Raw genomic sequence first — 15,991 nt, 5'->3', positions numbered from 1 at the left:
GTTTTCGAGTGGATCGTGAGAAGAGCAAAGAGAAGTAACTTCATTGGGAAGTCTTGTCGTTTTCTGGACGAGGCTCGTGCCGAGCTGCTAGATATTGCGAAGCTGCTAGTCGATCCTCGGAAAGCGACTAGATGGACAGCGCAACGGCTTGTGAAGGAACACCCTTTCTTTCAAATTGAGGAAGATTTGAGTGCTGAAGGATTCTTCGCTTCAAAAGACGGACTGGAGGGAGAGACGGGGGGTGCGGAATTCCCATGAGGAAAGTGGTTGTAAACATTCCTCTGATGATGAGGCTTTCTATGGAAAGTCTGGCAGTGGCCAGGAAATAGGAAGGGTCGATGGTTTTCAGGGGGAAGCCCGCGAGGAAATACGACGGCATGAGTGGGCCCGGAGTGACTGAACAGCAATGCTTTTTTCTGCTGCTGGAGCGACGGGAAACGGTGTAGTGTGAGGGGGAGAAGAATGCCAAGGAAGAAGGCGCAGACACCAGTAGTGAGGTGTGTTCTTGGATCTGAGTTGAAACAAGAGCCACCAGATATCGTCGCTACATTACCATCCCAAAATTGCTTTCCACGGTCTGTAGTAAAAGCATTCCGAAATAGCTACTCCCGTAATCTTTTTCAGGCTGGTTTGTCGATTCTTGATACTCCAACGTGCCGCAGGAGGGAGCAGAGCCTCCAAGCGGAAACTGATTTTTCCACATAGATCTCCGTCCCAGTCCCAGGCGGGAAAACTGCGAGACGGAAAACGAAAGGAGGGATTTCATGGCTTCATGAAAAGATGAGGTTTTATTCTACTAGTGCAGATACCTAAATTGGTTCAGCCGATCCGTGATGTTTATCAGCTCCTTCTTCCGTGTTCTCATGAATTCAAGTAGGTGTGTGAAGGCATGCATATCTTCTTATGCATTGATGTGTCCACGCGTACATATGCGTGCGTGTGCAGGCTACCAGTGTCCTAGGAGTAGTTAGCTGGACAGGTCTAGAAATAGTTTTCGTTACTAGGAAGCTAGACAGAGGGGAAACCGCCGTGACCCCGCCATTGTTCAATTCCTGTGCTATCAAGGACTCCCTCGTTTCATGTGGTCTCCTCACAGGACGCTTCAAGTGTGCTCGTACCGTTGCCACCCTTTCTTCTTAACCTTTCTTTTCTTCTCCTCAGAGCAATAGCTTCACCTCTCCTTTCCTGTATTTCCTTAAATCTCGCCCGGTAGCATCGTCTACGTGAGCCCACACACGCGTACAGTTTCTGGGAATACAGCGTGTTACTAGAACAGTGATGTGCTCAGGAGAGCGCAGGACGCTTGACTATTGGTGCATATAGAGAATGACGGGGTTCATGCATTAGGTAACTGACTATTAGCAATACCCCGGCGGGCGAGCTATACATGAATTACAGGATCTTTCTGGCCACGCTGGCAGAGAACAGACAACCAAGAAGTTCAAGCAGACCTGAAAACAGGCGCATACATGGGTCACCCACGAGAACCGGGGTACTGCTATTAATTAACTATCTAATGCACGAACCTCGTCATTCTCTGTACATATGTATACTCCGACAAGACACAAATGAGATCAGGAACCCACGGAGATTTAGAGATACACGGATACATCTTTGGTCGCTTTGATGCTGTGATTAACTGACTCTAATATAAACATACGGCTAGACTAGATAGAAGATACCAAATTGTAGCAAGCCTTCCATACATAATGAATACAGTTCGAGGAATAGCAGTACGGGTAATAATCACAGTTTTGACGAGCTCCGGTGCAGGCTGCCCGATCTGTGCCAGCAGAATGTTCCACTTCCATCTGAGGCAGCTCACAAAATCCGCCAACTCTATCCGTGCATAGTCTTGACCTGACGCACAGGTGGTACAAGAAAACAGCACAGTCTCCGTTTCATGAGACACCTTTTTGTTTAGGTTTTCGCCTACTGAGAAGAAACCAGATGCCTGAAGCAGAGTGGAAGAACATTGACAAACTGTCCGCAAGTCCTCGTTGTCATGTAGGAGAAAAGTTCAAACAATGGAGAAGATATAGTTTCTGCTCACCCCGCCATCCATCCACTGACATTCTCCCTTTCCGACGGCGGCACCGCAATTGCTTCTGATCTTTTCTCACAGATCAGGAGAAGTTTTTCTTTTCTGTCGAAGATATGAGACGTTTCACCACGGGTGCTTCGCAATGGTCTCCAGAGACAGTCGCGTGGTTGGATTCGGAGATAACATGCCCCTGACAACAGCCAGTGCGGTACCACACACAAAAGAGAGCAGTAGGTATATCTCAACGATGCTGGGAGGAGCCCAGATCGGCCTGTGAGGCGACTGCTGATGCAGTCACTAGTGTTTATGGCTACTTGCATGACCTGTGGTGCGCAGTGAAACTTCTCCCTCTCTGCTAGCCCTACATATGAGCGGGTCAACAACAACGCAAAACGAACCACGTGCCCGGTCAAGACCACGCAGGGCAGAGTAGGCAGGTACCACTCATTTTTCTCTATTCGTCGTGGCGGAATTCTTGGAAAGGAATAAAGGTATGCTCCGTAGTCTTCTACTTTTGATCAGCGACGGGGTCGAGGAAGACAAAGCCCATGATGTCAACCGACTCTTCTTATGAGCTTGATCCTTGTGCTGGTTAGGCCACTATCTCCGTACAGAGATTCAAATATCGCATCTGCTGACAAGTACGAGGCCGGAGGGCCAATTGCACTCTTCTACATTATACAGAAGGAGCCGAGGACGGGCCAAAGTGGGTCTGGACGCTTTGCTTCTCGATGGAGGTCTCGAGAGTCTTCCAACACCTGCTTGAGCTCACCAAACTCTCATTCGTATCTCTATACTGTACCATAGAAATTCCTGAAGATACTATATATACCAGAAGACGAACATCTTTATTCCTGCCCAAGACATGCAGCACCTGGCCTACCAGCAGCTAGACTTCAGCCATTGTGTTTTCCAGGAAAGGGGCTGCACGTATGACATCGTGTGGATACCTACACCGAGTTTTTTCTTTGCGTACAATGAGGACCGTACAATGATGGAAAGTTTGAACCATAAGAACGGAGTGCAGAGAGATGATAGAAAGGCTGCGCCCCTTTCAGCCTCCTTCTCCTGCTAGTTCAACACAGATCGGTCATCATCATGCTCACCGTACACATGTGTATGTCTTGTATTTCGCGTCTTTTATATCCCCCTGTCTCTGTTCAGCGTTAACTAGAAAAAGTTATATTCGCGAGAGTCCTTAGTTAGCCGAACGAAGGCTCCCGACTCCCGACCGCAATAACCAACGAAAAAACTCGCTTCTTTCTGTGCTGTCCTGTACTACCCCACGACTACTACGGCTCTAGCGCGGGGTCCGATCCCATACTGTACTCCAACTGAGAGAAAGACACCAATATCTTCTCTGGGTCTGCAAGCTAGAAGAAACTGCTGCGATAGTAACCTTCAGCTCGTTCCTTTGGAAAGCAGAACTTTTTCTTTCCTCTGTCTCTCTTCCTCCGGCCCCCCCAAATCCTATCTTCTGTCTACTGTCTTTTCCTGTAGATTGCTAGAGAGTTATCCTTCCATTCACTCCGACAAAACGGCTTTTCTGCTACCTACCTAAGAAGCCTCTTGACATTCATTGAAAGAAAAGCAAATTCATCGAGATCCAGATGTGGTCGTAGTCCACTAATGAGATTCAAGCAGTATTCCATCTCACTCTGAAAGATGTGAGGGTTGGCGTCTCGTAAAATTCTCTGACCCTCAATACTCTCGTCCTTGTCTTTCTTCCGCATCTCCCGACTTTCTTCTGTTACCGCTAACAGATCCTGATCACTCGTACCTCTGCCACTCTTCCTACTGAGCAAACTCACGTCCTCATCCTTTCCTCTTTCTCCTTTTTTCACTGACATCCCGTCATCGTCTCTGCTTGTGTTCTCTCCTGGTAATAGTGATGACGAGGATAATGGTGACATTTCTGTTGTCTGTGTTTGTTGCTTCTTTTCTCTTTCATCCAAGGAAAACTCCAAAGTTCTTTGTGTGGTATTGACACTGTCTTCACTCACAAGAATCTCCTCGCCTCCATCGTGACTGTCGAGAGGACAGACTGAGAGACGTCGGTGTCTAGGCCTTATGAATGGGTGTCTACCTGTTAGAAGAATGAAGAGTACGCAGCCTAGTCCCCAGACATCCTTCTTCTCTGCATTCAAAAGCCGACTGTTTTCATTATCACTCTCCTCCTCAAAAAACGTAGGCTGGCTATAGAAGTTATGACCAGGATCATCTGCGAAAGCCGTATCGTCCTCTTGTCTTCTAGTCCTCCCGGGAGCTAAAGATCTTCTCAGTTCGTTCCCATCACTACTACCTCTACTCTGATTACCATCTAGATCTGAGTCTACCTCAGGGTCATCAGTGACTGTCAAATTTTCTCCATCAGGATAAGCCGTGTCCTTCTGTCCATTGTAGAGAGAATGACATGTGGGTGAGGGAGGAACAGGTGGTTGTGATTGGGGTGTAACTCCAGTTGGGAAAGGGCAGAACTCTTCTGGTGGAATAAAGGCCCTCGTTGTCCCTGCATGCATAGAAAAAAGAACATCGGAGATACACTATCTATAACAAAGAAGATATACAAGCAAGATCAACAAGATACACGATCAAGCCTTGAATCGATCCATCTCCTTCACCTCCGTCCTGATCGATATGGCTGGTTTTCATCCCCCAAGCACCTTGCAAAGTATACTCCAGCATATATGTCTAGATGCATGCACAGGTATTGAGAGCTGAGGAAGTATATGCGTACATGGTAAGAATTGCTGTATAAAATACCTAGGGCCAAACCTATTACCTACCGATACATGGATGCTCACCGGGGCCGGCCCTGCCATGTGAGTTCTGTAGTAATAGAAAGCGTGTGAGAAGAAACAATCGTGGAATACATCCAGAGAGTGCTGGTATGTCTAGTCTGCGTATGACTGGGTGTCCCGCGTAGTCTTCTCTCCTTGTCTCACCGAGATCGTCACAAGCGCTGGGAAAATCGTAAGATTCCTTGAAGACCATGGAAAGAGACTTCACCACACCGGTCTCCTTTCTTTCTGAACCTGTTGCCTCTACTACCTTTACCTTCTCTCACATCGACGTCATCTGTGTACGTCGGTGAAGGTCCCTTCGCCGAGGTAGCTAGCTAGCCAGGCAGCCAGCTACTTTTCTACTAGCTACATCTGCAAGACACCCCACTCCGGAAGTGGAAAGAATGATGGATGACGCCTTCAGAGAAAAAAAAGAAAGAAGAGGGAAAGAAAAACGACGAGCTAGCATCACCTTGGGTAAGGCAAACGTTCTGGATGTCCTTACCTCCTGGATAAACAAATGCCTTCCTCTTGCTTTTCTGCATTCCTTCATCTGTTCTCCTCTCTTCATAGTAGAACTGAGCACTATCAAGATCGACAAGAAGACAGCGGAGGCCTTCTTTGAAAAGAGCCTCTTGCTTCTTTTCTGAACACTCAGAAGGGTCTGCGTATAGCTTCCTTTCCTTCTTTGTCTTCTTCTCTTCTTCTCTACTTGCATGAAAACCTCGGTTTCTTTTCTCACTGAGACTGCTGTATGTCCTCCCACTTCTTTTCTCTCCGCTTTTTCCTGCTCTTATCTCTTCTTTTTCTCCATCTTCGTCATGTCTTTCAGTCCGTCCTCTTCTATTACTTGAAAGGAGACATCGAACCATCGAGGGATGGAAGGGCTGCGCTATCATCACATTAGCTGGTTTAAGATCCAGATGGGCTATACCTTCATTGTGAAGAGCCCTGACAGCGGAGAGAAGCTGGGGGGCGATGAGAAGAGGAAAGAAAGAAAGAGAACACAAGAGACACTTCTTATAGGATCGGTAAGAAATGCTTTGGTGAAGCCGAGCTAAGCTCACAGGGCACGAGGATGTCTCGAGAGAAAGAAGTCGACCCGTGTCAGCACAAGGAGACAGAGGTGTAGATACACCTGAACAAATGATGTAAGATACTGACATGCTACTGGAAGGAATGAGGAGGAAGCAACGTACAGTATAGGAACTACGATCGACCTACACCCACGCCGGCCGGCGGGCTGTTGAAGACAGTCAAGCAGATATCTCTCTCTGTTCGAGGAAGAAAGGTTATAGATACGGGCGTACCTGTTTTCATGTCACCCATAGAGCATACCATAAATACATGCATGATATATACGGAGATACATGGCTACACGCCTAGATATATACATGCGTTCATAAAGAGTGTAGAACGAAGAAGCCTAATGAGAGTTTCGGCAGTGTGCAGGACATCTGGGTGACGCGACGGGAAGAGAATGGAGAGGAAAGAGGGAGAGAGACAGGGAGAAGGAGAGTCAACTAGAGAACAAGAGATGACACCCTCAGGAAGACACACGTACAGAGCGACGGGTCTTGTGGACATTCCCCTTCTTTCTTTACACAGTGAGTGAAAGCAGAACTACACAAACGAAAGCTTTTTGGACCGAATCGACAACACTATGGACAAATCGTGCCTTTTACCTACTAGGGGGTGGATGGATGTACCTATTTGTACATATCGAGAGAGACAGGTACTTTTTGAGGTGGTGAAAGATAGAGACATATGAGTATATATGCATATATATGTATCATTTCTAGGGTAACACCCAGAGTCTGTGGTTTAGATAGCTCTCTCTCTTTTCAAGTCTGCTCTATGAAGTATGAAGACACTACTGAAGAATGAAAGAAGAAAATAAGAATGAAAAGGTGGGTGATTCCCTTTGTTGATACATAGACAGACATACCTGTATGAAGACCTCGTGAGCAGCTTCTTCACGCAGTACGAAAGTGCCTCCCTCCGGTACCTTCACGCACCTCGCCCCTCCTCTTTTGGAGACTCTTCTCGTGTCTCCTACACATCAACATATTCAACGCGCTATAACTACAAAGATAGACGTCAACGCGTCCTATAGACTACACATAACATATACATATATACCCATGCATGTATATATATATATATATATAAATGAGGACTGAGAATGCATGCATGCACGAGGAAGCTAAGGCATACTAAAGATGTGTATCTACTATTAGGCCATTACCGATCATTGTCTCTCCCCTGCGACAGACCTGCAGCTACAGAACCTCTTCTCTGGGTGTCAATGCCGTAGAAACGAAAGGATGTTTCTTGACTTTCTTGTGATCCACAAGAAATTTTCGTTATGTAAGAAAAGAAGTGATGGTTGTCATCTGATGTCTATCTAGAGAGACACTCAGTCTACCGTCTTTGGGCTGAGAAAAATGCACATCACCTATTCAGAGATCCCCTCATATAGTAAGGATAGAAAGACAAACAGATGACAAAACTGTAGATCTTTTCTTCTTGTATTTCTCTCCCTTTTAGCTCACCTGGGAAGACAGTATGAGAAGGAGAGGTACTTTGCTCTACAGCCTCTTCTTCCTCTTTAGAGAGGTCGAGGAAAGTTGCAGGCAAGCTTTCAGTATCAGTAGCAACAGGGACCGAGTATAGAAGTGAAGCTTCGTCATCTTCTTCTTCTACACCCTGGTGAAAAGAGAAAAGAGAAGGAAACCGAAGACTTTCTTCTTTCATGCCTTGTGTCGAGCAGTCTCCTTCGCGCTTTGATGTAGAGATCAAGTTCTTATCAGGGCTTCTCTCAGCCGCATAAAGTCCTTTTAGATGATGCAGCTTGGAAGCAATACGGAGATTAGCGTCTTCGAAGACGAGTGAAATCGAAGAGAAAGACCACGAAGGCCGAGTAGAAGAAGAGGAAGAAGAAAGTAAAGAAGAAGAAGATAAGAGGGGAGATCGAGGAGCTAACGACAAAACACGGCTGTCAAGACATGGAAAGACACTCCGAGGAGGAGGAGGAGAAGAGAAAGAAGAGCATTCACAAGAATGGGAGGGCGATGACCCAGGAGAAGAAGAACAGGGAGATGATGAACGCAAGACGGAGGGAGTTGCGGTTGGTGGGGAAGAACAAGGAGAAGCGGCAGTAGAAGAGAAGAGAGAAAAAGAAGAAGAAAGACCGGGTGACTCTTGCGTAGATGAGGAAGAGCATTCCGTTGAAGGAAGGGGAGAATGAGATGGGGACGGATGAGAAGAAATTAATGATGAAGAAGGATCCACGTAGCAGGTAGATTCCTTATCCATCCAAAGGCCCTGTCTCAAGATAACGGAGGAAGAATACATCAACAGAAAGCAACCAGGGTATGTATATGTACACCTAGTGATCTTACACCACCGCTGTATAAATAAAACACACACATGTAGAGCAGTTGGCTTTCATTCTCCCTAGATCGGATATCTGCCCTGCAGCAGCAACTCTCTGTAGATAGCCATCGGGTGTACAGACAGCGCAATGGGCCACTATGGGCCAGTGTACACGGGTAGGGTGTCAGCCTAGTTGGATCGACAGAGTCTTGACATACGTACAAGACACTTGAGGCATGACTGATATAGACAGAATCAGTACTTTTCCATTCCAGAGGACCACGAAACCTCTCCCCGGGTGTTTTGTGTACAGTCCCTGCTCTCAGTAAGGTCGCCAGCGTGCGAGTGTCACCGTGTCTACTTGTCTTCTTTCGCTTATACGTAAGGATAAGAAAGACAACGTATATGCAAGGAATCTGAAGAACAGGTTTCAGTATAGACACGCGCTTACTGGATAGCCGTGAGCTCTATCTTCCCATCTCCCCCCAGAGAGGTGTTCGGGTGTATGTACACCACCACCACCATCACCTTTCATTCGCTGCATGCCTGATCGAATGGCTGCATATCTACAACTATCTACACCTACAAACACACGTAGATATAGATCTACCTAGACTTTTAGCGAACGCCTGTCAGTAAATCTCAGCTCGAAGTGAAGGTCACTAGATTCGCCTAATCAAGAGATATACAGTGCACGCATGCGTTCATTCATAAGGCCTCTGAAGCTTCCTTCTACAGTAAGTAACTAGAACCAACAAGAACGGCCATACCCATGTGAGTTGATATCACCAGAAGAGAGGGAGAAAGCTCCGCACATAAAGCACTACGATCCCTTATCACTATCCTACCACGTCGAGGAGCTTCGCAATGTGGGGGTGCGGTTGAACAAGCCGATGAATCGAAAGAACTTGGTCTACCTAGACAAAACAGAAGACAAAGTAGACTCACCAACAACATAGTACTCATAGCCTCATTACTGCAGGATTCCCCCACAGATACCTTCCGCTGACTATCTGCAACCAGAATGCAGCGTCTGTCCGTCCGAGGCCTCCCCTTCTTCGCGTCATCTGTGAGATCTTCTGTTGAACATGATATAGATAGATAGATAGATAGATGCCCAAGACCACGCCGGTCTTCTCTGTTTCCTTCCGCGAGAGAGTAAGAATTTGAATCTAGTCTCGACTAAGATTACAGATTACAGCAAAAGAAAACTTGAAAGAGAATTCCTCCTGTCATTGCCTAGCTTACTCAAACACTTGAAGAGCCTATGTCCCACAAACTCAGCAATGCAACTACTACCAAGAAGTCCAAACCAGAGTGATACTACAACAGCATGCCTTCAGTGATGTTTACTTCACTAGGCTCGGAAGTGGCGTAGGAGAAGAAAACTTGTCAGCCTGTAGAAGAAAGAGAAACCATCGATTCTAAACCCTAACTCCTTTGTTAGCTAGGAAACGATCTGCCTCGTAGACCCTATAAGATGGAATTTATAATAGAAGGACAAAACCAACGCTAGCTGCTCGTACTACCTAACGCTAGGAGGACCGCAGAAGTCTATCCCAGCAGCGGTATCTATCTATCTGTCTAGTACATATATATGTATGTATACATGCATACCTGAAGACTATGGTAATTTTGTTTGGAGTGCAGTGGATACATGGGAAGAAGCGTGTGTGTTTCTACTCATCTCGTCATGGTGCTGGAGAATATTCGTCAGATCCCTCTGGGCGGTTGCTCGTTGAGCTCTAATATTTTTGCTAGGCCTATTCCTTGTAGTATGTGTAGCTTGAGGCTATGGTGGAGACCGGTCTTTCTCCCTTCTTCATTCTTTTCCTTACCGCCTCTCTTCGTTTGATTGGCATCGCCTTATATGGAACGAAAATGTCTTCATCAAGCTTGAAGTATGTCTGCTCATTCGTCCACATACACACAGGCCCTCACGTAGATAGAAAGAAAGAAAGAAAGAAACTGAAGCCGCTCCGGCATTACAGGTATAATCGACAGCCCGACGAAGAAGACGGAGAGGAGTAAGAAGAATGAAAGAATGAATTCGCCAGCAGATAGATACGAGATATCTGCGTAGGTGATGAAGCCGTAAAGTAGTTGCAGAACTAGGGGTCATCTAAAAATCAAAGTTGTATATACAGTCACAGTCTTTGAGAGCAAGCGTAGAGCCTTGATACACGACAATTGAGATCTACGTATTTTATAGCTCTCTTCTCTTTTACCTTCGCTACGACAGAGAACCGATTTCTTGCTGCTAAGGAAGACAAAATCGTTTCCCGGGGTTTCTTGTTCCTCTCTCCTTCTCCAATGCAAGAAGACCACGGACACTCTCCAGGAAGATTCTTTACTTTCTTTCTGTTGCTTCGATTAGCACAACTCCGTCTGATGGTAGCACCACCTTGATCTCCTTCTTTCTCTTGTTCATCATCTCCCTCTCCGACCTCACTTCGCGCTATTCTTCTTCTACACCCATTTGCACGTCCTTCTGACTCGCACGAAAGAAGAGTTTCTGATTCTTCATCTTTCGCGTGTCTCTCGTCCTCTGAACAAGGAGGAGAGCAACTACCGGCAACACCTTCTGCTTCTTCATGTCGATGCTCTTCTTCTGCTTTCACGTCCTTCGTCTTCTTCTGTTCCTTTGGAGAAGCGTCGTCGTATCTTTGTCTCTTCTTTTCTTCTTCCCCTCCTTCTACTCCGGCTCGATCTCCCCCTTGTTCTTCTGCTTCTTCTTCTGTCCAAAAAGATGACGTAGGAATCTCCCACCGCTGTACACGCTTCTCAGGCGAAGAAGTCAGGACCTCTCCGAGCAATCCTGTGAAACCAATCACATCATTCAGTTGTTTCAGAAAGACAAGCAGAAAGCAAGAAGGAAAGAACAAAGAATACAGAGTATAGAACGACCTATCGAGGAAAGCAGAGGACATCAGACGCCTTTCTTCGATAGAGAAAGAAGATGCAGTAGTTTCTTTCGGTGAAGCGGAAAGAAAGAGAAAGAGGACCTCTTGCATAGAAAGGATCATGTACAGACTGAGAGATCTAAGGAAATGGCATAGACGGAGAGATAGAAGGGATGACTCGACGCACGCAACAATACAAGAAGAAAAAGACACTTTCTCCAAAGATAGAAAAGAACACCAGCAGTTCACCCCTTTAGACATATAGATAGATAGACTGAAGATGAGTAGATTGGAGACAGATAGATAGATAGATAGATCTGTGCGTGTTGGAACAAGCAGACATAGAGCCATAGATAGGAAGCAGGATCGGAAGAGAATTCTGGGGCAACTTCCTTACGTCTTGAGAAGATCGAAGATGCGTGAGTATTCCATTCGTTGGCGGACGTGAGTTGAGAGAAATGAGACCTATCCTTCAGAGCTTCTCCTGCTCTCAAGTTTTCTTTGCTGTCCTCTCCAGCATGGGTCGAGAAGAGAGATAGCCACATGTTTGTTTCTATCGGAGTTGAGTCTAAAACAATCGAGCATCGACCTCTTCCTCAGCATACGTGACTATAGGAGTTTCTCTCTCTTCTGTTCCGCCGCCTTTATCCAGCAGTCTTTTCGGAGTCTTTAGAATCTATGCATCTTTCCTACGGAGGAACGATATACCACTACACAGATATAAATCAAGACATGTACGTATATGTAGATATACAGGTGCATGTACACTACGGAAGCAGATGTGAGCGATAGGGACTAAGAAGCAGGTTGGTCTCTTGGGGGAAATATGCAATCAAAAGAATATATATGATTGCCTGCATACGCATGTGTGAATAGAGTTTCTTTAACCAGAGAAAATCTATCGTTATAAACTACAGGGTGAGAAAGACACAAAGTAAGAAGATAAAGAGAGGCCAGGACTGAAGCAGGTAAGATGCCATCAGGGCCGGTAATCGTCAGTAAGAAACACACGGGACCGGCAGTACGGACGACAATCGATGTTGCGGGGAAGCCTCTTGTACACTGGGACTTTTCTCTTAAAACCTCGGAAACCAAAGGAAAGCAAATAAGAATAAGGAAAGGGAGATTGAAGACAGCTGTTTTGAAATGGAACGGCTTACACACCGCGACTTAGAAGTAGCGGGATTGGTGTGAGGTCTTTGAGAAGCAGACCGCCGGAGAAGAAGAGAGAGCACTGAAAAGAGACTCAAAGAAGGCGGGACGGGTTCTCGGATCTCATAAGACCGAGATCTCACAACTCACACTCCTGTGGTCTGAAGCTTCCAGCTCTATCACGAGAGGAAAGACGAACTGAGAAGGAAAGATCTGTGTTCGAAACAAGAATTGGGAGGAAAGATACTGTTGGAGGGCGAGGACACTCATTCACTTCTCTATCACCCGGACCAATCAAAACATGCACATGCAGACGAAGAACGTCCTTCCCTGAGTTCTAGGTTCGGAGCTGTCGACAATCGCCATCCACACCCGGTCACCGCTTAAGAATGAGTGATTTTGCGCCAAAATACAGATAGAAGGCCGTCCACGTACTGGATTTGCTTCATTTCCATCCCGCCTCTTTTCTGATTGGACCCTCTCACGTCTCGCAGCTGTCAACCTCAACCCGGCAGAAAGAAGACGTGCGGCGGCACTTTACTCAGAAACCTTTTGTTCTGCTCGTTGCTGCAGCAGTAGCGACCGGCTGTATGTGTCCCTCGAGGGGTACATACACCTGACGGGAGCCGACGTGCTTGATAGCCGCCAAGTGCATGTCTCAGATTCTGGAAGGAAGTCGTGTCAGCAGCCGACTGTTGAAAAGCTGATCATCTGTCTTTGTCTCTTTACTTCTCTCCCTCGTACTTCTGTAATGATCTCCGTTCACAGGGGCTTCTGTCTTACCTGTCTGTCGCTTGGCTGTCCCGGTTGGTCTCTGTCGTTCACCTGTATTCGGACGTCCTTGCTGTGTTGGCTACGCATAGGCCCTGAAGCTTAATAGAATCGCTTCTCTCACCCCGTTCCGTCTTGTGGTTCTCACAAGCCTCCCTGGTCTTCTCTCCCTTGTCTTCTTAAACAGGGGACACCCGGTGGTGATTTTCTTAACCCCCGCTGTCCTGTCAGCTTCTCTTTGCTGCATACCTTCTTCGCTTGTGTTGGTCTCTACGTCAAGTATTTTTCACTCCATCTGTCACCTAAAGAGTTCAATAGAAACACCGTCTTTGCAGTAGATCTTACCAGGTAATCCTTACTTCCTCAATCTTCTACTCGCAATGAAGAACTTCTGGCAGTCTTGCAGCATCAATCTGAGATCGTTTCAGTGGTTCCCTTGAGGCGGTCCGTCCCTTCGGCTTATATATGGTCTCCTGTGTATCTTTCCTGTCCTTTTTTTCAACATTGTCTTCCTTTGTTTCTCTTTCGCATTTCGAGAAAACGCCGGCAAGATGGTTGTGGTAGTGAACGGGGAGATTCTCCCAGATACTGACCCTCGTGCTATTAGAGCCCGTGAACAGCGCACAACGGGAACCAATACTTCATCCATGCCGTCATCGTCCTCTTCTTCTCCATCTCCGGGCTTTGCCCTTTCTTCTTTTTTCTCGAGTACCTCTGATACCATACGCAGTACTTTGCAGTCCGGGAGAAGAGTAAGAATTCCGGCTATCTCTTTCCTTGGGAAACCAGCAGTAGATGTATCTATATATGCGGTTGTGTTTGGGGGTTTATTGATATATTTGTTGGGTATTCAAGGAGGAATCTTTGTAGGCTTAATGTATACATTCTATACACCATGGGTGTACGAGCATCACCAAAGCGAAGATTCTTCAGGGGGAAGGGGTGGAGGAAGAGCATTCTCTTCACTACAGTCTCAGACAGATGAAGGGGGAAGAACAGGAAGAGATCTAGGAGAACAGATACGGAGAGACGATGAAGGATCTTCGTCGTCAGGGGCAGGCAGAGACACCACAACGCCGCAAGTATCATCTCGACATGTTCTCACACAGGAAGAAAGAGAAGCCAGACTAAGAAGATTACTTGATCAAAAATCGCAGAGAGATAGTCTTACCGGACCTAACGCTGCAGGAGAAGATAAGAAAAAAGGAGCCTGAAGAGATCAACAGAACTTGTTGCATAGTAGTTCTGTCGTAGGAAGATACGTGTCTTTGTCCTCTCACGACGGAGAAGTATTATGTCTTGAAATGCTAGATGCATCTCTGTGTGGAAAGAAAAGGTAAAGATATAAACGCACGCGCTCACAAACAGGAGGAAAGGGAAGGATCACGGAGTGGAGAGGAAGAGCGAAAGTGAACAAGGAAGTGAAGTGTTTCAATACCTGTTGTCCTCGTATACATAGAGAGCAGGAGAGAGTACAGAGAAGGAGCGTTTGTTGCGCTTTCGCGTACTTCGAGAATGTTTTTCTTCTCTTTGAGGTACAGTGACGGGAACGTGCTGTGGACAGAAGAAGTCGTGAAAAAGCTGGGAGCTACGACGCAGTTGCGCGAGAACGAGGGGGGAGCACTGAAGCAGTAAGGTGTGGGGTTCTTTGGCTTCATGTGTAAGCTCCAGTATAGCGGAGTGAAGAATAAAAGAGACTTCAGAGATAAGGGGGAGTCTCGTTTCGATGAGAGCAACGAGAAGTTGACGGAGGATTGGGTAAGAAGCATGGCGTGATCGCAAGCACCTCGCCTGTGTTCAGTCTGTATCCACAGTTTACGATAACTTCCTTTCTGATGTTATGCCTTAAAACTGCGCTTGTAGGCGCAGTCTACCTGCTCGCTATACATTCATCAAAGGGTAGATAGGTTTCTAAGGTGTGGTTTACAGCTCTTCAACCATGGGAGTCTAACTGCCCCCGCCTCCCGCGTATTTCTGTAAGGAGTTGGCATTCAGTCAACAATCGAGTCACTTGCTGCTGCAGTAAAAGTAGCAGAGATACAAGGGTGATTCAGCCCCGCGCGTATTTAGGCCCTCTGACTTGATGTGGATAAAGGCGAGGAAAGTGGAAAAGTCAGCCACCTAGGTCAACTCAACTCGAGTTATGGAGGGAGCCACAGCCGCCGACTGCACTGGCACAAACCAGGCTTCGTATCTTTCCTTAGAGCTTTTTTTTTCTGGTCCTGGAAGCAAACAGAAAACTGCATATGTAGGCAGGGGTTGCATGGTACCCTGGAGTCCTCAGAAGAAAGCACGCTTAGAACTACAGTGTTCCTAACAGTACGCGTCCCTGTCGTGCTTTGTTGATGTGGGGAACCTTAGTTACATCGAGAGCCGATTCTCCAGAAAATGTCTGCGGTTTTTTGCCTCCGCTCGGTTTCTCCGCTGAACGGCGAGCTTTACTGCACCAGGGTTGCAACGTTCGCAGAAACGACCGAGCTACTGGTTTGCCTAGGCGAAGCTTCAGGGTCCTGGTTGAGCCAGTCGTTATCTCTTTGGGAAGTTTGGATTGCATTCTCACAACCTGTCCGGTGTGGCCCGCACGCGATCAGCTTCTTGCAAAACTGCTTGTGGTTCTTGGTTCGCCCCTGTACCCCCTTCGAGCACACAACTGTCCACTCTTGTAGAACTTGCCGCTAGTAGAAACCCACGCGTTCTGAAGCGGACCGCGCTCTCCAGGAGGGACTGCCGTGCTAACGGGTCTTTCGACGCCGGGCGAACTCTGCGGTGGCTGACCGCCGCGATCAGTGGACCGCAACCGGATTGTCTCTAGCTGGCGTTTGTGTACAGCAGGTGGCATCGGCAGTTGCCTGCTTGATGTTATACGGACCAGCATGTGCTCGTGAAGCAATGGTCGCCGTCTACGGAATCACGGTGCCACGTTCGGCCCAGTAGTACTTCGTGCTACGATAGGACCAAAG

General features: G+C 47.0%; 2 protein-coding genes across 2 annotated transcripts; one reads left to right on the top strand and one right to left on the bottom strand.

The window, feature by feature from the left end:
- Positions 1-1,471: 1,471 nt before the first annotated feature.
- CSUI_001535 (atypical mek-related kinase (incomplete catalytic triad)) lies at positions 1,472-12,814 on the bottom strand. Its single transcript, XM_068061741.1, has 9 exons — positions 11,506-12,814; positions 10,434-11,023; positions 10,044-10,112; positions 9,054-9,122; positions 7,383-8,154; positions 6,776-6,882; positions 5,333-5,795; positions 3,602-4,553; positions 1,472-2,234 (listed from the first exon to the last, which is right to left on the bottom strand). Exons 1-9 carry the CDS (start codon positions 11,651-11,653, stop codon positions 2,168-2,170), a joined length of 3,237 nt encoding a protein of 1,078 aa, XP_067926291.1. The 5' UTR covers positions 11,654-12,814; the 3' UTR covers positions 1,472-2,167.
- On the top strand, positions 12,614-15,404 carry CSUI_001534 (uncharacterized protein). The gene has a single exon (XM_068061740.1). It carries the CDS (start codon positions 13,583-13,585, stop codon positions 14,243-14,245), a length of 663 nt encoding a protein of 220 aa, XP_067926290.1. The 5' UTR covers positions 12,614-13,582; the 3' UTR covers positions 14,246-15,404.
- Positions 15,405-15,991: the final 587 nt, after the last annotated feature.

The sequence above is a fragment of the Cystoisospora suis genome (genome assembly GCF_002600585.1).
Source record: "Cystoisospora suis strain Wien I chromosome Unknown contig_613, whole genome shotgun sequence".
Classification (NCBI taxonomy): domain Eukaryota; phylum Apicomplexa; class Conoidasida; order Eucoccidiorida; family Sarcocystidae; genus Cystoisospora; species Cystoisospora suis.
This window is presented reverse-complemented; position numbering and strand designations above follow the sequence as displayed.